The sequence below is a fragment of the Ahaetulla prasina genome, chromosome 1 (genome assembly GCF_028640845.1).
Source record: "Ahaetulla prasina isolate Xishuangbanna chromosome 1, ASM2864084v1, whole genome shotgun sequence".
Classification (NCBI taxonomy): domain Eukaryota; kingdom Metazoa; phylum Chordata; class Lepidosauria; order Squamata; family Colubridae; genus Ahaetulla; species Ahaetulla prasina.
In genome coordinates, this window is record NC_080539.1 from 410,606 (window position 1) to 434,766 (window position 24,161).

General features: G+C 58.0%; 1 protein-coding gene across 2 annotated transcripts in view; it reads right to left on the reverse strand.

Annotated features, from left to right (window-relative positions):
• RTN4RL1 (reticulon 4 receptor like 1) overlaps positions 1–24,161 on the reverse strand; it is a 32,170-nt gene continuing 8,009 nt past the window's right edge. Inside the window, exons 2-3 of one of the 2 annotated variants that reach the window (XR_009152834.1) lie at positions 761–2,705; positions 1–148 (exon numbers count right to left, since the gene is read on the reverse strand). Coding sequence is in view for 1 of the 2 variants with exons in the window: in XM_058164316.1 (XP_058020299.1) it covers positions 1,387–2,705 (1,319 nt within the window). In the remaining variant the exon portion in view is untranslated. Of the gene's footprint in view, positions 149–702; positions 2,706–24,161 lie in introns of those variants that run through there. The other variant, XM_058164316.1, reaches the window with a different exon arrangement.

A 24,161-nucleotide genomic window follows, 5' to 3' on the forward strand; every position in this document is an offset into this window, starting at 1 on the left:
AGTCCCATCTCCCCGGCTTCTCAGGAGTGCAGAAACAGGAGCCCTCTCCTCCCCGGAGGCAGCAGCCATGGCTGTTTCATGAAGAGGCTTTATTCCCTCTCGTGGCAAGGGTCCCGTTTGCTGTGGGTGGGTTGGGAAGCATCCAGTGCTAAGAGAAAGGATGGGACGGTCTCAGAGGAGGTGTGCAAGGCAGGCCTGACCACTCCCCAAAATTGGATCTGGCTTGGCTTGGCCTGCCTGTTGCTTGGTGCTCCTGCCCAGCTGCCTGCCCCCCTCCTTTATTCACCATCCAAGAATGGTTCCCAGACCAGCATTCCTAATGGCCTCCAGCCACCCTCAGGCAGGTCCAGCCCTCACCCCCCCCCACCAACCTCCCTGCAGGAGCTCAAGACCCTCCTCTTCCTTCCAGAATGCAGGTTGTGACCTCCCCAAGGAGTCCCTGCCACCCCAACTTTTGTCTCCAAGAGATGGTCAAACACGCCTTGCACAGAGATGCAAGGACTATTTTGTGCTGGGGGGCTCCAAGCCCCAGTCGGGAAGGTTCCCATCTCTCTTCCCCCACCCTACTTAGCTGAGGAAGAGCCAGGCACTGAATTAAGTCCCTCCCCCACATTTCTGCCTCCTGCCTGTCCTGAGCTCCTGGTTTCATCCCTGCCATCCTGGCACATCACGCAAGACACCTTTGGCCAAGGAGGACGGGAACCTGTGCACCGGTTTTACTTTATGTGTGAACACAGAGGTTACAAAAGAACGGACATACTTTTGCTCAAGAGTGTTTTGAGGTTCCCACTCTGCCCAGTCAGCCCGCCTGACTTTCTGTGGTCTGGGAGGATCCGGCTGGCAGCTGGTCTTTCGTGCCAGGGCTGAAGGTGCATCCTGATCAAGGAGGAGATGGAGGTCCTCCCATCCGTTGGGAGCCCTGGCCTACTGAAGCCAAAAGAGCAGCTAGTGTCCTTCCGGCTGGTCCAGGGGGGAGGCTGGGCAGCTGTGGCTGGGGCCTCCTCTGGTGTCTCTGGGGCCTCGCTTGGTCTCCTCAGGCCGAGAGTGGACAGGCCAGGGAGGGGCAGAGCCTGCCGCCCTGCTCAGGATGAGCCCCTCCAGGCCGGCTGGGGAGGGGCAGGGATGTCCTTGCCTTACTGGGAGCTCAGCTGGGGCACCAGGTGGGGGCTGGCAAGGCTCCTAACCCCCCATTCCACTTGCACACGGGGTGCAGGGCAATCCCAACCGAGCAATCCCAGGCCTGGTTAGCCATAGACAGTAGCCGACTGGGCTGGGGGGAGGCCGGTGGCAGGGGCTGCCCCACATGGCCGAGCCCTCCCCGGAGGGAAAAAGAGTACACCCTGGTGCTCAAGAGCGGAGGGTCAGCATGGCTCCAAGCGAGACCAGTCAGCGGAAGATCACTACTAAGGCCAGGGTCCAGATGAGAACAGCAGCACGGAGGGTCAGTGTGGCCTGGCCCCCTGAGCTCCGGCCCCCTCCCGCAGCCTGCTGGACTCCACTTGGGGGAAGCACGGGGGCCCGATGGCACTTGCCCTTCGGCTTAGGCAGCAGGCCCAGATTGGGCTGGTGTTTCAGGTCCTGCGCCTCCTCAGCACTCTTCCAGGGGCCCAGAGAGGCTGGCCGGCTGCTCCGGTTGCGGCTCTTGGTGCAGTTCTTGAGGGTCTTGCGGGATCCGGGGCGCTGCCCAGACTGGATGCCGTAGCCCCCTGCTGCGCCCTCCCCCTGTTCTGTGGAAGAGAGGAGGGGTGGGTGGTCCCTGGGGGGCAGCCGGGGCCCGTGGGTCTGGTGCAGAGACTCCGAGGCCGAGCAGCTCCGGAAGGTGTCAGCCGGCAGCTCCTTCAGGTCCCGGCCATGGAAGTGCTGGGGTACCTCGCAGGGGACGGAGGAGCTGGAGCCCCGGAAGCGGCGCAGCCAGTCCCAGAGCGAGCGGGCCCGGCAGTCGCAGCTCCAGGGGTTCCCATTCAGGCGCAGGTATTCCAGGGCGGCCAGGGGTGCCAGGGCCTCCCCCTGCAGCTCGGAGAGGCTGTTGTTGAAGAGGAAGAGGAGGGTCAGCTGGCGGAGGTCATGGAAGGCCAGCTGGGGGATGCTCTGTAGCCGGTTCTGGTGCAGCAGCAGTCGGTCCAGGCTGACCAGGCCCCGGAAGGAGTTGGGCTGGAGGCTCCGGAGCTGGTTGCCATGCAGGAACAGGTGGCTCAGGTTGACTAGGTCCACAAAGAGGTCCTCCTGCAGGTAGCCGAGGTGGTTGTCCTGCAGGTAGAGGTACTGCAGGTTGTGCAGGCCCCTGAAGAGCCCGCTGGGCAGGGCACTCAGGCCGCACTTGTACAGGTGCAGCGCATGCAGGTGGACCAGCCCCTGGAAGGTCTCGGCCGCCAGCTCCCTCAGGTGCCGGTTGTCGCCTAGGTCCAGCTCCTCCAGGCGGCTGAAGCCGCGGAAGGCCTCAGGGTCAATGAAGGTCAGGTTGTTGGAGTAGATCCAGAGGGTGACGATGGAGGGGCTGAAGTGGCCACGCAGCAGCAGCGAGATCTGGTTGTTCTGCAGGAAGATGCGCTCGCTATCCGCTGGGATCCCCTCTGGGATCGTCAGGAAGTTGTGTGACTGGCAGCTGACTGTCATGGGCGATGGGTAGCAGACACAGTCGCTGGGGCAGCCCTCAAAGGCTGGGATCACCACACCCAGCAGGAACAGGCAGAGCTCCAGGCATTGCCCTGCAAAAAGGAGAGAAGCCCAGAGAGTGAGTGGAGTCCAGGGACACACACACACACACACACCGTCCCCACAGGCTCTACTGGCTCCCTCCCTGTCCTGAAAGAGGTGGCCTGGGCTATCCCTTGCCCAAGGTCATTGGCTTCTCCTGTGCCCTAAAGCCAGCTAGATCACCTCCCAATCCCAGGGTGGATCAAGGCCTGGTCCTGGTAACCCTCACAGGAGGGTCACTTCCACTGTTTGTGTGTGTGTGTGAGAGAGAGAGAGAGGGAGAGAGAGAGAGAGAGAGACTCCCTGGCCATCAGGAAGGAACTTGTACTAGCCCGCCCAGCCCACTGCTCTTTTGGTCTCCTGGGCATTCATTTCTGAGACCAGCAGCAAGGTCATCACTCCCCCATTAGCCAGCCGTGGTGCCCCCCCCCTCAGGAGCCCCCCCCTTCTCCCTGGGTCCTGCCCCAGCTGCTGCCCTCCCAGCCTGTCTCCCAGCCATCCTATTCCCGAATTCTGCGGAAGAAGAGCAGGATCAAGGCCAGCCAGTCCCCCCCACCATAATCTATTATTTATTCTCTTAAATATTAATGCCCTGCCCTTTGCCAAGTGGCACCAAGGTTGCTATAGCATCCGACTGCAAAAGACCTTTAATTGCCATTTGGTTTTTAATCTCCCCATTAAATATTCACTTATGTTGGGAGAACAAGTGAGCTGAGGGGTGGGCGGGATACCCTCGATCTCCTCCACTGCTCCCTAAGATCAGGGGCCCACTTGATTATCTGGGGTGGGAAGGCAAATGTGGAGCGAAGGGATCAGGAAGCCCCCAGGTTTCTCCTTCTCTTGATCCCAAGCCTGGGACTACAATGCCCAGAATGCCAGGCACTCTGGCTGCTTGGTCCCAACACAGTGCAGAGCAGAATTGTTCATATTTGGGTGGGGGGTGGGGAATGTATGCTTGCTTTGGGTTGCGTTTCACGCGAATCCCCTCTTTTCTTAACTCTGCAGCTTCCGCTGGGCTGGGTTCCCTGTCCTTCCAAACCCCTACGCTGCCTCTTCCCTGCACTGCTTGGCGGCTGCGCTCGGGCACCGGCCGGCCTCGGAGTCGCGGGGGTAGCGCAGAACCCGCGCTGCCGCCTCGCCTCCCCCGGCACTGAGACCTGCAAGGGACGATCCATCCCGCGGCACCTCAGCCTTTTAGCCGAGCACCGGCTCAGGTGGGCAGCGCAGCGGCACCGCGAAGACCCGGCTCGTGCGAAGGCGGCCCCGACCTCCCCGGGGCGCTTCGGGGGACGGACGGCCCGGAGGGGGTTGTGGTCTCGGCCGCCCGCCGCCCGAAAAGCGTTCCGGCGGCCCCTCTAGGTGGCCTACCGGCGGACCGAGCGGCTCCAGCCTGGGCGGACTCATTGAGGGTTGAGCCTACCGGGAGCCCCGGCAGGGGACACGAGCCCCCCCCTCCGCCCGGGAGGCATCTCCGCGAGTCGGTCGCCGGAGTCCCGCAGCCTTGGTTACTGTCCTCCGCGCGGCGGCCGTGTCTTTTTTGCCGCCTCCCGGCAGGGGAACCTTTTCTGGGAGAAACTGTGCGCCCCCCAGTTCTCGGTGACTCTAAGTCAAAGGGCGTGGAGCTACAGGTTGGGATGCCCTCGGGGTGCCCCTTTCACAGACCTTCCCAAGCAGTTCCAGACAGACAGCGTAGGGGGGGGGGGAGATGGAACTATGGGGGCCACCGGTGAACTAGAGCGGCCCCAGTCTGCGGGGTGGGGCTTGGGCACACAAAAGCAGGAACAGGACTAGGGCAGCCCTTCCAGCCCAAGACCCCCCCACACACACATGGTTTTGCCACGTTTCTCTCCGTGGGGTTTAACCTGCTTCTGAGTGAAGAAGGCTAAACTCCCATGGACACCTTGACTGGAAACGGTTGGGAGAAAAGTTTGGAGAATAACTCCCCCCACCCCCTTCCTCAGTCAAGCAGGCCAGGCAGCTCCATGAAGGAGTGCAGTTTCTTCCCCCCTCCCCTTGAGTGGGCTTTCCTGCCCAGCTTTGGGGCCTTGGGCTGGCGGAGAGGGAGGGAGGGAGGGAGGGGCTGGCTTCCCCCCAGGCTGGCTGTATAACCACATAGCCAGCCTGGCCACTCAGGGTGGCAGCGGAGAGCCAGCAGGCCAGCTGTTTGGAATTAGGCTTTCTGATGGAGCGACAGCTGTTCCTCTGGTAATCACCCGGCCAGGCTGGAGCATAAAAATCATGAGATAATTTGGTCTTTGCCCGATTTGGCCAGGCAAGCTGTGGCTTAACAGCCCTTCTGACCTCCAAGGGTGGCACTGGGCAGCCTCGGGCCTTTGCTGCAGAGGGCAGCAAATGCTCCCCTTTGCCACTTGGACCGCCCCCCAAGCTCCCCCCACAACCCAAAGACATTGGTTGGAAGGGGAGGGGAGGGGCTCCCCCTTGTCAGATTGGGTTGTGCCCATCCCCTCCTTGTGAGCAGGGGAGGGTGCCCACTTGCTCTAACTACGGGCAGGTGGATGTGAGGGGAAGGCGGCCAGCCAAGTAGCACCACTGGGAATCCCTTGAGAGGCCTGAGGGTCTCTGCTCAGACCTCAGTTCTAGGTCAGGTGCCCCCTGGGCTCATTCCCACTTCAAGGGAAACCAGGAAACGGGGATTTTAAACCACAGTCGGAACCTGCTGCACCGGCTTCCTACCCACCATGGTTGCTGCCCAGAAAGATCCAGGTAGCTTGGCACAGAAGGGCGTGCAGGGCCCATTCTGGCCCAAACTGACTTCAGGTCTCCCTGAAGCCAGCAGGGTAAATGACGTGAGAACCTGATTTTATGGGTCTTGACTTGACTGAAGTTAGGATCTGGCATATGGTTTTATTTTGATTGCTGCTGTGGATAGTTTTAATTTAAATGCCTATTTTTTTGTTGCTCCGAATGACTGCAACCCACCAGGAGTCTGTTTCGGCCGCAGTGGGCATAAATTTTGTACATATAAAGAAAAAGATGAAGGAAGGAGTCAGCCTCTTCGTCCCAGCAGCCCCCGAGGAGAGCATTTATTGAGGAAGGGGCTGCAGGAAAGAGAATGCAGACAGCTCTTCTTGCCTGGGGGGGGAGAAGGTAAGGGAGGGGGTCTTCCTGCCCTGCTCTGCACATGCAGCCCCTCTTAGCAAGCGGGAAGGGATAGGAGGCCATTGTCAAGGACACAAGGGAGCCCCCCTGCTCCCCCGCCTCTCAGCTCGCCACTTATTGCAATTTCAAAGCTGGCCATAAATCTGAAGTGTAATAATAGGGAAAATCAATACTGGACAGGCTGAATCTTGCAGGCCGCCCAGCCCAGGGGCTCCCCAGGGCCCTTTCCCTAAGCCAGACGAATGAGTGCCAGGGGAGCCGCTTCAGGTGCCACACCAGCCTGCAGGGGAGGAGAGGGTGGAGGAGAGGCTTGCTCATCCCAGCCTCTAGATTCCTCCTTTCCCATGCAGAAAGCCCACTCCCTCCTTGCCTGGGCAACAGAATGGCCTGTGTGGCTGCGGAGGGCCAAGGGGGGGTCTTTCAGAATGTGCTCTCTGGTTGGGGGAGGCTGAGGGGGAAGGCTTGGAACAGTTGGGGTAGTTGCCTGATCACTGCAATTCAACTGGTTGGGGGTCACATAAAGGGCCAGTCAGATCTTCCCTGGGTGAGGGTCTCTCAGGCCAGCAAGGTCAGAGCCAACCTAGGGGGCAGCCCCTGGTGCCTTCAGGGCAAGGGAGGGCTAGGGCCCAAGTAAGATGGAGGTGAGATGGAAGGAGCCAGTTTGGCCTTCACAGAAGCTGTTCAGGGTCCTGACTTGGGATGAGTACTTGGCATTATTTTTATTTATTTATTTACATTTATATCCCGCCCTTCTCCGAAGACTCAGGGTGGCTTACAGTGTGTAAGGCAATAGTCTCATTCTATTTGAGTCAACCTTGGGCCTGGTGGGATTCGAGCCTGCAGTAATTGCAGGCTGCTGTGTTTTAATAACAGGCTATCTTACAGCCTGAGCCACCACGGCCCTTATTATGCTTCTCTTTCTGGACCACTCAAAGAGCTAACTCACCTTCTCGATGGCTTCCCTGGAAAAGGAAGATGGAGAATGGACCCAATTATCCAGGATTATTTGGGTCGAGCAACGGCTTCTCGAGGAGGCCATGTATCGCTACAAGTCAGGCAAAAATGTCCCTCCTTTAGCAAAGTGGCCACTGCTGCACGGAGCCACCCACGCCCCACTCCTGAGCCACCTCCACAAGTCAGAAGTGAGTAGGGCAGGGGTGAAATTCTCTTACCTTTCCTACTGGTTTGCAGATGTGCGTGCGCCATGCGCTTGCTCGCTTTGCTTGCGCCGTCGTCTGCACATGCACAAAGCCTTCTGTGCATGCACAGAGGCTTAACATGTCACAAAAAAGTGACATCATGACATCCACACAGATGGGCAGAGCCTCCCGCAGCCGCCACTACCAATTCGCCTGAGCCAGATAGAACCAGCTGAATTTCACCCCTGAGTGGGGGTCTCTAAAGGCGGCCAGGTTATAGTCCTGCCCACTTCCTCAAAGCCACCCCACCCAGATCACAACTCCATCGTGCTCCAGGCACGCAAATTCAAGTAGCTCCATTTGCTAGATGCCAGGGACACTCCTCCCCCTGGCCCTGCACATGGCCCTGGAACTCTTCCCACCTCAGCAACAGCCAACGGTCACCTTGAAAGAGGCCACTGGGTGACCATCAACTAACACAACAGCAGCAGAAAGAAAGAAACAATTCTGATCGCCAATTCATCCCTAATGGGGATCTCCGTTGGCCCAGTTCAATGTGCTCTGGGCATCTGGACTTTCTTGCAAAACCAGGGGACACTTTGATCCAATGCCTAGGGAGAGGCTGCAGGGTAGGGCAATTCCAGGCACTGGCAAGACCTCAGTCAGGCTCCCCCAGAGCCTCAAGGGCACCCCAAACTCCTTCTGGAGCCCATCCAGAAGGATGCCCTCGAGGCTGGGTGCCCCTCTGAGGGGGGAAGGGAGAAAACACCAGCCAGTCCAAAAGCCACCAGAGAGCAATCAGCCCCTGGCACTGACAGCAATGCCCACTGCTCCCTGATGGCATCACAATGGCCCTGAAACAAACAGGTGCGGCGTGTGACACCTGGCATGTGCCAGGCCCTGGATGACTTGGGATAGGCACACGGTTGCCATGGTGGCCCTGCGAACGTGAGTTGCTGCTGCTGCTCCCAACTCTTTGCATCCTTGTTTACCTGCCAAGGCAGGTGGCCTCTCGCTGCAGGAGAGGCCCTGGCAGAAACGAGCGAGCGAGCGCCAACCTGTCTCTCCTGAGAGTGCAGTGGCCAGGAGGGAACGGCCTCGGCGGGCAAAGGCAGGCAGCCTAGTTCTGTACCAAGGCTCACCTATGCAGGTGTCTCAGGAAAGAACCCAGGGCCAGAGCCTCCAGCAATTGCTACTCTGTCCTGGTGATCAGCTGAGGAGAGGGAGGTGCAACTGCTATAGCTCCCAGGTGTGGCCTGGGGGTGCAAGTGGGCACAGTGCAAATGTCCTTAAAGCCCCCCCCCAATGCATAAGGCCCTGTGCTTGGGCACCTGACCTATGCTGCATTTCAGCTGGGTGACATCCATTCCCCCCATGGCCTGGGGCCCCCCAGACCCCAGGCTCAAGATCATCAGAGTGAAGAGGCCCATTCAACATCATCCTCTGCCCCAAAGCTCCTTCTGTCCCACCTTTGGGAGAGAAGGGCCTGCTATCACTCAAAAGCTTAGAGGAGGCGCTGGAGTCTGGCATCTCCTACCCACCCTCCAAGGAACAGTGGGGCTGGGACCCATCAGCTCCTTGGGAGCCTTGGCCTTCTTCCTTCCCTTGTATGGAGGGCCTTCTTTCCTTCCCCCCCCCCATATCGGACCACAGCATCAGGCACCCTGTGAGGGCATTTCTGCTTTACCCCTTTCTCTGCCAAATTGGCACCACTGGCTCCCCTCCCCTTCCCATCCCTGAATGTACCAGGTGCGACTTGCTCTCCCCCACCCCAGAATAGCCCTTCCCGGCTCTTCCTATCCAAATCCCTTCCCCCATTGGTAGCTGCGCAAGGGGGTCTTGGTAGAAATGCCAGAGGCTTCTTCACCCAGGAGCAAATAAGCTTCCCCCAAGTCTCTTACCAAACCCTTTTGCGGAACCCAGTTTTGCCTGTGTTCCCCGCGTTCTCTCTTTCTGCTCTAATCCTTATGCTGCTTTGCTTCCCGCCGCTGCTCAACTCCAGCCGAAGGAAAGGCGAGCGGGGAAACCAAGGTAGGGGCTCCGGGTGGGGTGGGGCGGGAAGGCGAACGGGGGTCTGCCACGGCTCGGACCCCCGGCCGGTCTCCAACGGTGCCGCAGCCTTTGAAGCGCCTTGCTGGCGGCCCTTTCATCCCCCACGACGTGGCGGCGGCGGCCACGGCTGGAGCGGCAAGCAGAGCTGCCTGGAGAGGTGGGGGAGGCTGCTGCTCGCTCCCCGTCTGATGGCCGCTGATAGCATTGATCCCCCAGCGCAACGTCTGCAGCTCCCCGGCTCTTCCCTTGAAGTGCGCGGCTCCTTTGTGCTCGGCCCTTTGCAGGCGCTTTGCGGCGGCTCATTTATGCAAAACCGGCCTTAAGCCGGCATTAGCGGGGCGGCTGCGGAGCTGGGGAGGCCGCGCTAGGCGACGTTGGCAGCCGCCAAGCTTCCTAGCTTAGCTCTGGGCCGCTCCTCACGTGGGCCCGACGGGCTCTGCATGCTGCTCGGGCAGCCAAAGCTCTCGCTGCCTGCTAGTCGCGCTGGAAAGAGAGGTCGGAAGCTCCGGCCAGAGCGTTTCTTTCTGGCCTCGTTTTCGTGGGGAGCAGAGCAGAGCAGCTGCGGCCTGGGTCCAGCACCGGGGTCAGTGGCAGTCTACCTCTATGCCAGGGAGGACCTGATGCTGCCCTCATTCCCTGCAGAGGCACGCAAAGGCGTCTGAATGGCCAGAGGGGACCCAAAGCTTCTGGCAGGAAGCCTCGGGAGCCGGTCAAAGCCCCTCCAAGACCAGGCCAATGTGTGGGAGGCCCTTCTTGGTGCTGCCAAGGGCACCAGAATGCTGGCTGTGCCAGGCTCATCTTCCTTCAGCTGCCATGCCAGGTGGGCCTGAGCCCAGGAAAAGAAGCTTGGCATGGAGCCCTCGTCTCTGGACAGTGCCATCAGGCACTTTCTCTGGGCTGCCACTTACGGCCTCTCTCCTCCCTGGGAGTGGTTTCACTCAAGTCAGCTTTCCGTGTGCCAGGTGGAAGGACTGTGAGATCACAGCACCTGCTGTGGGACACCCCCCACCCCCCCTCCTGAAGAGACTGCTGGGAGGAATGGGGCAGGAAAAGGAGAGGCAGCAACAGCTGACACCCCATCCTCCGTTGTTCCATATGAAAGCAGGAATTCCCCATCCTGGCACGTTTTGTCTTCTGCACCCTCTGCGCTATTCCCAGGTTAGACCCCAATATGCAAGCGACATTGGCATTTCTGCAAGGGGGGGGTGTTTAGTGAGCTGCAATTTGCAGGGGAGCCAGCAAGGCCAGGCCAACCCCCTCCCCAGTGCCACCTTGGCAAATGGAGAAGGGGGCAGTAAGGCCGTGAAGCCTCCCCAGCAGGGGCACTAGTGCAAGGGCTGTGGGGACATGTGGGTGCAATGCCACATCCAGGATGGTGATTTGGGGCATGTTAATAGAACCCCCACTTCCAGGAACGCATCCTGGCTTCATATCTGGCTGGAACAGAACAAACCCCCCCAATTGGCAAACTCTGACTGATGCAGAGCAACCTGGTCCCAGCCCAGCTGCCCAAAGTCACTCACGTGGCAAATAAATTAAATTAATAAACAAAATAAATAAAAATATCTGTCTTCTACCAGCTTGGGCTTCCCCCTGCAATCCCCTCCTGCTGGGAAACAAAGGGCAAACTGTGACATCTGCTGGAAACCCCTCCTGGCACACACGCGGGGCACCCTCTAGTCCCCTGGCCAAGCTGTGGGGAGCCCTTTGCCACTTACCCCCTCCTGACCTTGTGCCTGGATGGGCCGCTCTGCATCCAAGAGGCCTCCAGCTTCCCCACTCAGGCATCAGAGAGACCTTGAGAGCTCCCCCCTCCCTCCTATGGCTGATGCAAATGCAGCCTGCCCACTGGCCCTGGTAGCTCCCCTCAGCCCAGTCTCAGCCAGCCGCAGTGCCCATTAGGAGCCTCTAATCCAATCACCCAGGCAAGCCAGCGAGAGTCGCAGGCAGCCGATCAATTCGCCCCGTTCAGACAGTCTGATTCACACATAATGGAGTTGAGCACCCGAGGGACCCTCCATTAGCCTCCGCCCTGGAAGTGGTGGGTTCTGCCATCCCCTGGAAGGGCAAAGAAAGGGGGAGGCGGGGACCCTCTTCCATCGTGGGTGGGTGGGTGGCAACAGGGCCAGTCAGCCTGGGGGGAGATAGGATTGGGGAGGGTTTAGCAAGGCACCCTTTGAGTCCCACAGCAAAACACTGCCTGGGAACAGCTGATGCCAATGAGCAGTGGCAACCAGGTGGCAACCTGTGTGAGAGAGAGACTGCGGGGGGGGGGGGGCAGAACTGGGCCCAGGAAGAGCCTTGGGCAAGAGCCAGATCTTAATGGCCCATTAGGGGCCTGGGAGGAGGTCAGTCAAATAGCCTTGCTCTCTGCTGGGGGGACAGAGGGGGGGCTACAGACACTCCAGAGTCACCAGGAAGTGTTTTGTTCACAGACGTCAACATGCCCACCCATCCCCCGAGACAAAAGCCAAGCTCCATGTGTGGCCCTGGCACTCTGGCTCAAAGCCCCCCTAACCTGGCTCAGACCCACGGCTGCACGATGGCCATGAACTCCCACACTACCTCTGAGGTTGCCCCCAGGATGGCAAGTTGAAGTGCCCAGACTGTCCGTCTGGAGGGGCTCCACTGTCAGCTGAAAGGACCTCAAGCAAACGAGCACGAAAGCTGGCACAATTGCAGCATACTCCGTACTCCTTCAGGCCCAGCCTCACCCCAGTTCCTGGAGTAGAGTCTCACTCTGGTTACTTGTAGGGCAGCACCCTGGGAGTCCTCCCCTCTCTTTGCTCAGCCAACTGTGCTGCCTGAGGAATTCTGGGAGTTGAAGTCCACGCGTGCTAAAATTGCCAAGGATGGACACCCCTGCTCCAGGGTGATGCCAGGGGCTAAGATTTCATTTGTTGTTCAAAAATGAAATGAAAAGCTGTAGTAATGCCTTTACAAGACTTTTGGTATCGTAAGAAAGTAGATTAAAGTAGAATTTCCTTCTTTCCCCCACTTTTACTCTCCGTCTTTTTTCATATCTAATTTGTTAATTTGTATTATTTATTTTATTACATATGCAATCACTTTGAGTTGCTAGTTTTGCATGTTTCTAATGAGTATTATTTAAGAAAATAAATAAAAATACTATAAAAAATTCAAGAGTTTTCATTCATTTACAACATCCATTAAAACACTGTAAAAATTATAAGAAAGCAAATAATAAAATAACAGAAAGCAAAGGAAGCAATTAAAAGTTTGAAAACCAGTGCAGCTCTGATTAAAAATGTTGATCTGTTTCTATCATTGATTGAGTGATCTGATTTTATTTAATTTGTATGGCTGCCCGTCCCCCAATTGTTCTATAGCTGGGCAGCCAGCAACCAGTTAAAACAATAGAAATGTCCAACACCCAACTCCACCCCACCCCCGCCTGGGGCAGCACACCTCCCCATCAAAAGCCCCAAAGGACCCCTCCCAAAGGGCTCACTTAACTTCTAGCCTGACCCCACCAGGGGAAAAATGGGTGCTTAAGGGCCAATGTCTGACTGGGGAAAGGCCAAAGAGGTTGTAGAAAAAATGCTTTTAAAAGGCTCTGATGATCCCAGCTGAACTGCGTGATCATCAGAGGCTTTTTTTTTTACTTTTAAAAGCATTTTTTTGGCCAAAGAAAAATTGCTTTTAAAGTAAAAAAAAAACCTCTGATGATCACACGGCTCAGCTGGGCATGGGTGGGAGGGATTTTTGCTACCGGTTCTCCGAACCACCCGCTGCCATCGCTACTGGATTGGAGCATTTTACCTCTGCTCGGGGTTGGGAGAGATGGGTTGCCTCCTTCTCCTGGCATTTGGTTTTGGCACTCTTGGCATAACCAGCTTGGGCCTGACCCTACTGGGGAAGGCTCAGGTGACTCCTGGCCTTACCTGCTGCAACAGCTGGAGGGAGGGATGGAAGAGCTCCTTCCTTTCAGAAACCATTGAAAGGAGCTGCCCTGCTGCAAAGGCCCAGCCTCCTGGCGGGAGGGGGAACAAGGGGGGAGCAGAGGAGCAGATACCACTTCTGACTGGCTGGCTGGCATCTGCTGGCTGCCTTGGGGCACCAGGCTCTTGAACTGTCAGAGCAGCAGCTGCTCCCCATTTTGTGGGGGGAGGCGAGGGGTGGTGGTCGTAAGCAGCAGCAGATGAAATCCAGCTCTTGACCCCTGCATCCGTGTTTGCCTGGCTCTTTGGGATTCAGCCTGTCCTGTGCCCCTTGGGCTGCCCAGGCAGAGCTAGCCAAGCCTCTTTGCCCTGAGGCTGGTGAGCCTGGGCATTATCTTGGCCCGGTCAAACTGGCGGGCTGGGCACAGGCAGCAACTGGAAGCCTGCAGAAGTCCCTCCTCAAGGGCTCGGCTGTCCTAGCGCCAACAGCACTTGGGCTTGAGTGGGCTTTTTAAGGCACCAGTGGCCATCGTGGCTCCAGCCTGGGACCCCAAGCCACCTGGAGGGCCTGAGTGAAGGGTTCTGGCGGCTGCTGCCAAGGAGCTGGCAGATAGGCTGGAAAACAGGTGAATGTGGCAGGGGCCAAGAGGGCAGCCAGCCCTCCGGGTTCCTTCTGTTTATTGGTCCTGGGTTACCTGCAGCTCCCATCAGGACCCCCGTCTGAGCGGCTTCCAGCCCTGCTGAAGGACCCAGGATTGATTGGCTGACTGGGTGCCCTCAAGTTGGTGTGGACCACACAAAGAGATTTCCTCTCGGGTGAGTATTCAAGATTAAAACAGAAAAGACTAGCCAAACAATAAACACTCTTATGTAAAATATTCTTCTGCTTGAGATCCTAAGACTAAGTAATCATGTTGAATGAGAATAATCTCTCTTTTTAAACAAAGACAGAGCACCACAATGCATTTTAACCTGAAATGGTTAAAAAAGGGAGAACACGTCAAAAATGCACCCCATTCAACATTAACTCAGGATCTTATTGTTATGCTACGTAACCCCAAGCTGTTGGCACACCCAACTGGGCCCTCCCTCTGGAGGGCCCCATGGAGCACCTGGGCAGTCCAGTTTGGCCATTTACTTTATGCCAAGGGGACCCCAGAAAGCCTCTGCAGGGCTTGAATGAAGGCCACTCAGGGAAGCAGCTAACACTTTGGAAGGTCGAGGCTGACCAACCAAGAACACAGAAGTGGGAGGGGTCAGCGAGTGTCCAGTGTGCCTTCGAACCCGTGGGCACAGCCACCGTGCCCCACAAAGGATCCTGAAAGGGGGGGTGGGGGCCAAGCAGCAGTGGGATCACTACTGAATGAGAAGCAGCAGCTGCAGACACAGGGCCCTTCTTGGCACCCCCTTTTCTCTTGAGGGTCCCCTGGCGCTTCCCAGCATGGTTAACTGGATGGATCTAGTTGTGGAGAAGCATTTTCTCAGGAAGAGGAAGATGGCCCAGGAGTCACTTGCCCCTGAGTGCCAGAAGTGGGGATGGGGGGCAAGCGCCCTCCCTTACATTTCAGCAACAGCTCTAGGAGGAGGGGGCCACGGAGGGGGGGGAATAGAACCATGCAATTTGGGCTTTGTAGCACCTCAAATCTGGGGGGAAGGAAAGGGAGCAGTGAAGACCCGTGTGGCTCCCAGGGGGTGGGAGATCCAGCTGCCTCCTCCTCCTCTTCTTTCCTCGAACAGCACGCGCAAATTCAACCAGGAAACGCCCCCGCCATGCCCGACTCCATTCCGCCCGCCCTCTCTCCTCTTAGTCTATTAAACCAGCAGGCAGTTTTGACACCGACCCCCACACCCCGTCCCTAGCGGCTCCACCTTTGCAGCATGGGGGTGGCGCGCGTATGTTATTGGAAAGAAAACAGCTCGGTTCAATCTTCAAAGCCCACCGAGGAGAGCGAGGAGAAATCAAACCGGCGGCCGGCCCAAAAGCACAATTAGGGCTGTGAAGCCTTTCCGCTCCTCCGTGAAGGAGGCCGTCCCTGCAGAGAGAGGGGCTGCCAGGCAATTTCCAAGCCCGCCGACTCTCGCTCCGGAGGCTTTTTAAAAAGAACGGAGGATTTGCGCTGCCTCTCGCCGGTGGGAGGAGAAGGAGGCGGGAGCCGCTCCGGAGCCCGAGAAAGGCCGGCAGACGCCGCTCACTTGGCCGGCGGGGGGAGCTCGGCTGTCAGGGAGGGAGCGGCCAGAGCAGCCTCTGGCGATCGTGCCCGGGGGAGGGGGGGATGACATCCCGGGGTCCGGCCTGGGGCGGCTGCTTTGCCAAAGAAAGAAGCGGGGTGCAGGGAGCCTCCGGACTCTCTTCCCTTCTTCTAACTCGTTGAATTAGCGGCAGACCCGAAAGCAGCAGGAGCTGTTTTCCTGTTGTTGATGTTTTGCACAAACACGTTTGCTGCTTGAAAAACAACTTCTGCTACCCGGGCCCGACCCGCGTGTGGCGGCGGCTGCAAGCTGCGCCCGGGACCGTTTCGCTTCTTCCGCAGCTGACGGGGGGCGGGAGGGACGCCCCCCCCCGGGGCGAGGTGGGGTAGAGTGCCCTAGCCGGGGCCTTCCAAGTGGGGCAGAGGGCCAAGGGAGCTGGCTGGGGCAAGGAGCCTCGAAGTTAACGCCTAAAAACATCCCCCCCCATTTTGCGGAAGACAGATGGCGACCCCCACGCGAGTGGCCGCAGGATGGCTGCAAGCTGCCCTGGTCCCCGGCAGTGGCTGAGCCGCGGGGCTTCCGAGCAACAAAGCTTGGCAGGCAGTGGCCCTTGCTTCCTTCCCGAAGCCCTCCTGCAGGTCAGGTTTCGCAGCCTTGGGCTGCCTGGGGATGGGGCACCAGCGCTGGGACCGAGGCAGAGTTCCTGGGTAAGGTTTGCTCTGCAGGCCGGGGGGGGGCTCCTCCTATACCCACAGCAGGTCCAGTCCACACTAGCGCTCTCTCCTCATAACTTAGCTGGCTACTCACGCTGCCTCCCTGTCCTGTTCTTCCAGGGTGTGAGTGCCCCATGGCTGCTGTGGAGCCAGAGGACCTCCTCCTCCCTGGCTCTACCTAGGGGGATGTTGGTCCCAACCACCACCAAGCACAGAGGACCCCCCATGCACCCCCCTTTGCAGAAGCATTGACTTGGCTGACCTGGGTGGGGAGGGGATGGAGGGTTTCACAATCTGCCCCAGCTGGGGGTGCCAGAGGCCAGCTTTGGCCAGGAGGGAAGGTCCCGCTTGGTGGGGTCACCCACTGTCCAGCGTTTTTCCCTGCCCTGCTGGGTCTGCCTCCCCCTCCTCAGAAGCCGGATTAATGGCCCTGCGCTGGTTCTGTCACATGCAGAGAGATGGATTCTTCCTGGAATTTACAAGTGGCTCCATCGGAGGAATAAACAGCCCAGATAAAAATTACATTGTCACAGCGCAGGTGTGATAGATGTACCAGACACACCACGGCATCGTTTGCCTGGCAGAGATTATATGCACGGGAGCCCTGGCCAGCAGGAACAAGGGCTGGCTGGCAGGGGGGCAGTGTAGCTCCTACACATCCCCCTCTGTCCTCCTCCACTCTGGCTCACCTGCATGGGGAAGAGGGAGGATCAAAGAGGAGGGGGCCATAGGACCACCCTGGGGATAGCATCCAGTGCAAGTTCCCAGGCTGAGCAGCTGCTTTGGGGGTCTGCTGGGGGGGGGCACTTTTATTCAACTGTGGAAAATAAAAAATTCTTTCCTCTTATTCAGTGGGGAAAAGTTTGGGTGCACACACACCCATAGAACACACACATGCAAAGGCAAGTTGGAGGGGTCTCTCTAGTGCTGCAGTTGCATGAAGAATTGTTAGCTGCATTGCCCATTGACAAGCCTAATCTATTGATTAATATCTTCTAGCAGAGAGTTCCACAGGATTAGAAAGTTTCACAAGTTGCAAATATCTACCTGCTTTGCCACGATTCTTGTATTTCTTTATTATTATTTTTTTATCACCCTGAGTCACTTGACAGTGAGATGCAGGGCCAGATAAATTTAATACATAAATAAATAATTTTTGTACGTAGTTCTGTATTATTCTAGCTGTGAGGATGATGACGATGATGATAGTGAGAACCTTTTAAAGCTGGCTGCTGCATCAGATGAGCTTGTCTGTCATCTGTTGGGTCATTGTCCTCCAGCCTTTTGTCCAGAGGTGAAATCCACTTACCTTCGCTACCGGTTCGCAAATGTGAGCGCACGCGCCTCCTCCACACATGCAGAGAGTTTTCTGCACATGCGCAGAGGGTCAGAAACGGGATGTGATGACAGCCGGGTGGGTGGGTGGAGCCAGCGCTACTGGTTCGCCCAAGCCAGATAGAACGAGCTGAATTTCACCACTGCTTTTGTCCTCCCTGATCCGCCACAGGGTGGCTGGGGCAGCACCCAATTGGTGGCATTTGGGAAGCCATTGGATTTTCTCCCTTTTTAATTCTCCCTATTTTACTTGTGTTTCACTCTAAGATTTTTTTGGGGGGGCTACGCGACATCTAATTGCCAGAAAGAGAGAGAGAGAGAAAACAGCCCCTAACCAAGTGGCAGAAGCAGCGGCCTTGTGGCATCAGTGGGGGAGGGAAAACTGGGCATCTCCAGCCAAGAAAGTGGGGGAAGGGCTGGTGGGAAGGGCTCACCGAGCCTTGGCTTTGGCTGTGGGGATCGGTACCTGTAATTTCTGTGCAGCTGGACCAGGCATCTCACCAGGGTGGATGGTAGCAGCACAGAAACACAGCCTATATCTGCTCTTTTGTCCCACAAACTATCCCTGCCAGCCTGCCCTCCTCTCCTGCATCTCCCCCTGGCAGACCCCCATGTCTTCCCCAGGGGGCTGGGGTCGGCCTGCCCCTTCTCATCCCTCCCGCCCTGCCCTGCAGTGCTTGGGCCCATTAATCAGCCGGGAACTGAGCAGCCCAGGCCGGCTGGCCTTAACCTGTCCATATTTCACAAGGGTTGCCAAGAGAAGGCAGGACGTAAAACCAGATTGAAATGCAGGTCTGTTTGCTGTTTTCTCCAATGAAATGGCCCTGGGTAAACAGCAGACGCTCCCGGTGGAATCCCAGCAGGCTTAAACAATAAACCTGGTTACAAACTCAATCTAGTGAAGATATCAGATCAGAAATTGCTTCAAAAACATGTCAACAGCCGCCCTCCCCAGCAGCGGGAAGACTTCTACAAAGCCAGCTTGCTGCCCTGGTGCCCTTCTCCTGCCACTCTAGCAGCCAAAGATCCCTCTGGCCCAAGGTGTTCCCCCTATACCTTGCCCCTTCCCCTGGAGGCCTCCAGAGACTCACGGGGGGGGGGGCAGCCAGCCACTCCCTTGACAGGGGCTGACCACAGGAGCGAGGGGCAGGGGGCTGAGCCCAAAGGGGGGTGCCTCTTGAGTGGAGACCCCAGGAGGTCGGGCAGCTGCGTCTGAGGCAGCTCCCCCAGAGGAGAGGGCCCTTGGATCGGCTCCTGTCATGGCTGCAGGCCAGAGGCCCGCCCTGGACTGGGTAGAGCCAAGGATTCCTTGGGCCCCTTACAAGCAGAAGGAGAAGCTTTGGGGGGATGACATGCTGTTCTTCTGAGCTGCTTGGCTGAGGGAGGGGATGATTCCTGCTAGCCAGGAACGCCTCACTCCCTCGGAGGAGCTGCCTCCCCGCCATCTGTGGCAGCTTCCCTTGGCACAAGGGCCATCCTGACTTTGCCACCTCCCCAATCTGGACTCTGCTGCTTCTCCCATCCCTCCAAGCCGTGGGGCACAGAACCCCCACATTTAGGAAGATGGTTAAGATGGTCAGCCTTGGGAGAACCCAGTCACCAAAGCCAGTCACCTTTTCCTTGAGGTGGGGTAGCAGTGAAGCAGCCCCTGGCTCAGTGCTCCTTCTGCCCCTGCAGCTGCCAGGCATCCTCAGGGCTACACAGACTCCCACCCTGCTGGGAGAACAAGTCCCATTATCCCCAGCCAGCCTGGAGCTGCAGTCCCACCCTTCTGGAGACCCAGGCTGAGGAAGGCCTGTCTGATGCCAGGGGGGCTGCCACTTTGGATGCAGGTCTGGGAGGGAATTCTGTCCAGGAAGCAGGCCCCTTGGTCTGCCAGGGGGATGCAAGTGCCCCCTCCCCACATCTGGAAATAGGCAGCTGCTCTGATGGCCAAGGCAGCAGGTGCTGCTGTGGGAGGGGGGCTGCTGGGAGGGGTCAGGGCCTGCTTCTCACAGTCAGGCTGCCTAGAGCTGAGTGGGGGCAAGAGGCAGGTGGGCTGGCTGGGTCTGTGGGAGAGTTGGGGAGGGGGCTGCAGGTAGCAAAGCTGGGGTCCTGACGGATCAATTTCCTTGTGCAGCTGCTGCTGCGAGTGGGAGGGGGAAGCAGGCAGGAGGAGGGGCGGGGGGGGGAGAAGCTCTCCCTGGATCCCATGAAATATTCACCTTGTTTTGATGTGCTGCTTCCCCGCTCTATCGATCAGAGGCAAGAGGCGAGAGTGGCTGCCAGCAAGAAGAGAGGCCGAGTGGCAGCGGGGAGGGGGAGGGTGTTGCACATGCCCCTGCATGAAGGGGGGCTTTGCTTTGCCTGGCTGCTCTTTGTTTCCCTTTGCCTGGCCTGCCCAGGGTGGGGCTGGGGGTGGCATCTCCACACCTGTCTTTCAGCCTGCAGCCCAGGTGTGCAATGGGGTGGGCTGCTGTCAGTCTCTGCCATGGGGTGCACAACCAGGGAGCTGTTGGGGGGTCCCTGCACTCCACTGGCCCAGCATGGATCCTAGTGTCTATTTTATAAGATTGCTGGGTGGGGCGGGGTGGGGAAGGAGGGTGAGCAGGGGCTCAATTGCATCAGCACCCAGCCCAGCTGATCCTTCAGGGTTGTTGTGGCAATGAAGAGGCTCAGCCACCTTGGACATCTCTCTGCCAACCCTCTGCAGAAGGTGTAGCTCTGCTATGGCAGGGCAAGCAAACCCCAGCCTCCCTTACACTGATGGTGTTCCCTAGCTGGGTCATGAAAAGTCTGCAAGAAAACCACCAAGCTCAGAGAGCACCATGGACCCCAGTCCTCCTCCTGCTCATCTTCCTCCTCTTCCTCTTCCTCCTCCTCATCTCCACAAACCCCACTCCTTTCTACCACTGATGATGTTCCCTTGTTTGGGTCATGAAATGTCTGCAAGGAAAACCACCCAGTTCAGAAATGATCAAGGACCTTGCTGTTCAACTGTGAGTGGCAGAAATTCTCCTATTGGAGTCCTAGTTTTTGCCAACTGGGGCACCAGCAGAGTCCAAGGGCACCCAGGAAAATCAAGCTAGTCCCTGCAGCCTCCCAGTATGCCAGCACAAGCCCATCTTGGTCAAGGCAACTGCATTCTGACAGCCCCTCAGACCTGTCAGCCTGCAATGTGCAAACATTTCATACCAAATGATGAATTTTGTGGGGAGAACGTGGCTTGCAGGGCCCATTTGCCTTCAGCCCCACTTTGCCAAAAGGGGCAGCTAATCAGGCACACCCGTGAGGGTCCTAGATCCACAGCTGGGGAGGCATCCCCCGCAAAGGGTTGTGGTTCTTGCGAGGTCTGAGATGCCTGTAAGCATGTCTTCGCACAAGCAGCATGGAGGGTCCCTCAGGTGAGGACACCCTTGTGGGCATGGAGTGCCTGGCAGGACAGGCTCTGGATGGGCACAGTGGGCTCCCCTCCTGAAGGGCAGGAGGGAAAGTGCGCCCTCCCCCCAGCCCCCCTCCTTCCCAACCAGGCTCAGCTACCCCTGGCTTCCCTGGGAGAACCCAGCCTCTGAGGAGAGCAGGGTGGGTACTGCACTGGCAGGCAGGCAGGGCCCCGTTCTGCAGTTGGCACGGCAGGCGCTCTGCCCACCAAAAGAATCAATGGGGCGTTTTTCTCAAGGGTGGGATGAAAGCCTCGGCATCTGTCTGTGGAGGCCACCTAGGTGAGTCTGGAGACAGAGGTTCAAATGCAGCCGAGGATGGGAGGGCAGAGGTGAAGTTTTCAAACTCATCAAAGGCCCCTTCAAGCAAGCATCTCCTTCCCAGAGGCTGCTGAGGTCCTGAGGGGAGCATCTGTTCACCAGGGAGGCAGCCCGGGCAGAAAACTCTCCCCACACCCACCCACTCCATCCCTGGACATCTGCAGGCGCTCACCCATTGTCAGGTGAGGCAGACCGGGGAAACGGGGCAGCGCAGCCGGTGAGAAACATGCTACTTGACAAACATCGGAATGTGGCATGTGTTATTTTGCTGCTCAAAAGGAAAAGGTTCAAGATGATCTGGGTCACCCGGTGACCCCTAAAGATCTGGCCAGGACCCAGGCGAGCATGCTGGGCTGCAGGCAGGATGTGGGGAGGCCAGGCCAAGGATCTGGGCAGCAGCAGGGAGAGGCAGCCCAGGGCCAGAGAACAGCCTGCAGGAACCGGTCCTCCGCCTTGGCCTGGACTCCAGCCGGGCTTGCTTGCTTGGCCCATCTGCCCCTCCCCCCCGCGGTGCCCCCTTCACTCGGCCATGTTATTTATAAGCCAGTCCTGGGCCAAATGGCCCCACAGCTCATCGCTTCGGAGGAGGCGCCTTCATCAAACATTTAAGCCTAAAAGCAGCCCTGGAAACCAAGCCAGGCAAATGGATCCAAAGAACCACCGGGATGGGGGGAGGATGGCCTGAATCTCTTGCACGCCAGCCCCCCAGGACCTGCACCCCCAGCCCGCCAGGCATGGCGGAACGGTGGTACGGCATCTCCGGAGGGGCTACCTGTCCAGGGCAGCCATTAGCAGAGGGGGAAGAGGGAGGGGACCTTCCACAGAACACCCCCCCCCCAAGAAAGCCTTGGCTCAATCAATCCTGTTTTAAGAGCAGCTTTGCAGGATGCGCTATGACTCCTGAGACCCCCGCAAGGCTCTTCTGTGAGGCACGCCAAGCCCATCTCCTCTGCTCTCCGCAGCCATTTTCCTTCCCCCCCCCCCCGCTTTCTTCACCAGGCTGCAAGGACCATGCTGAGGGAGGGGCAGCAGTCTGTACCCCCACCTCCATCCTGGGACCAGCCCTGACTCAGCAGGCCCAAGAGTGTGGGGTGGGGCTGGCCTGGAAAGGGGGCTTTGCCACAAGGGGGACGGGGGGGGGGCATCTGCCTGGCTGGGCTAGCCCCCTCCGCCCATCGAAGGCGGCTTCCCGCAGGAAGGAAGGAACTGGCGTCTTCGCAAGAGACCTACTTTCAGGTTTAATCCTGGTGCTTAAAGGATTTTTTTCACTCGGAGGGGAAGAGGCCGTGTGTGATCAGAGGAGAACTGCAGCAGGAAGACAGGCTGCCAAGGGGGGAAGGAGTGGGAAAAGGGGGGGGGCAGATTTCTCACCCTCTGAGGTTTCAGAAAGGGGGAGCAGGCAAGCCCGTTCCTGGGGGAGACTCCCTGGGCAGCCTGGACATTTCTCCTTAATTTCTGTTGATGTTGCGTGCCTATGTGTGTGCGGCGGGGGTGGGGGGGGAGGGATGCTGGGCTCCTGGCCTCTGTGCCCCCCTGCCCCAGCAGCAGAGGGCCTGGCCCCACAATCTGCTGACCTCCAGTATCTGTCCAAAACAGCCAGCAAACACAACCACAGCACAGCTGTGTAGAAGCCCCTCAGAGCCCTGTCTCGACCCCTTCCTCAGCTTCCAAGCTGTCCTTGGTGAGGTGGGGGGAGAAGCCAGAGGGTTCTCAGAGAAGCAGGTGCAGCAGGAGGCCCCAAGCCCTCCTCCCCTGATTTGCAGGGCACTGGCCCCATCTAAGGGGGGAGAAATGCAGCAGGAATGTGACCTCTTACTGGGGGGAGGGGTACAGCAAGCTGAGTGCAGACCCTGTGCTAACCTTTGTCAGCTACCCCCACTGCTGCCATGTGAAAGAAGGTGGGCTGCTGTTTCAGAAACTCCCCAGGAAACTGGCTGAAGCCAGGCTGCCTGCTAGGATGGCGTCATTTGCCTTCCTGTGCTTGGCAGCTGCCAGTTTAGGTCAGAAAAGGAAAAGAGAGCCCTGAGGAAAAAGACATGGGCACACAGGCAAGCCCTTTCAACTAAGAATGCTTTGCTAGCAAGAGGCGAGGCAACTGATGTGCCAGGCCTGATGCCCCATCATGTGTGTGCCAGGGCTCCAGGGGTTCTGGCGAGGAGGGCACCAGGGGCACAGGCCCTCCCAGCTGCACCCAAAAGGCCCTTCCCTACATGGGCTCCCAAAGGCCCTACAGGGGTCTCCCTGGCAAGCCTACCCACTGGCACCTCTATTTCCATGCTCCCAAAGTCCAGGGTCTGGCTGGGAAGTGCCTGAGCTTGGCTGGCTTGGGCTGGTGCAACCAGCCACGGGGGTCATGTGTGGACCCTAGGATGGGCTGAGCTGCTTGTAGGAAGAAAGAGGAGCCGTCTGCCATTCTCTGCCAGCCCTCAGAAGCTCTCCAGCGTTCCAGTCCCTCAAGGGCACCACAAGCAGGCAGACCCTTTTCTGCCCATCTGGGAGGGGGAAGATGAGGAGGAGTCCTGATTACCCCCCCCCCCCCAGGGTCAGCCAAGCAGGGCTGCCATGCCCTGGGGTTGGCCCAATCCCACCCTCAATCCAAAGGGCAGATAAGAGCTGTGCTGCTCCACGCAAGGGTTATGGGTCAGGACCCCCAACGCAAAGCTCCCTCCCAAGTGGGCTGTGACAGCAGCACCCCAAAGGGCCAGGGGGAGGAAGCCATGTCCTTCTGAGGACTCCAAACCCGGAGCTTTGCCTGAAGCCAAAAAGGGGCTTCTCTTCAGGACAGCCTTGCTGCTTTCTGCAGCCCACGCCCACCCCCCGCCGACTGTAATTTCTCCTAAAATAATGCTTCTGTTTTCTATAATGAGCCTCACACAGCAAAATATTATGCTGGCTCTTTGCATACATGGTTTTCCTCCCCTCATCTTTATTCAAAGATAGATTCTACCCTGAAATTACGCTAAACCAAGCTAAATCTCAAAAATAATAACACAACCATTGCTATATCCTGATGAAATTAAACACTCCCCAAATTAACAAATAAATCCCAGTTTGCTGGCTGAGGCATCTCATGGCATCGGCTCTTGCCGGGGAAAACTTCAAATCACCGTGGAGAAAGCAGTTGCTTTAAGTGCTTGGCATGCCAGACTTTTTCTGTGAGGAACTAAGTAGACAACCCCTCCCCCAAAGGAACCTTGTGCCTGATCAACCACCAGGGCCGAGAGCCCAGCTGTGCCAGCCAGGGAATACCTGCCTCCCCAATTCCCCCTGGCTGGC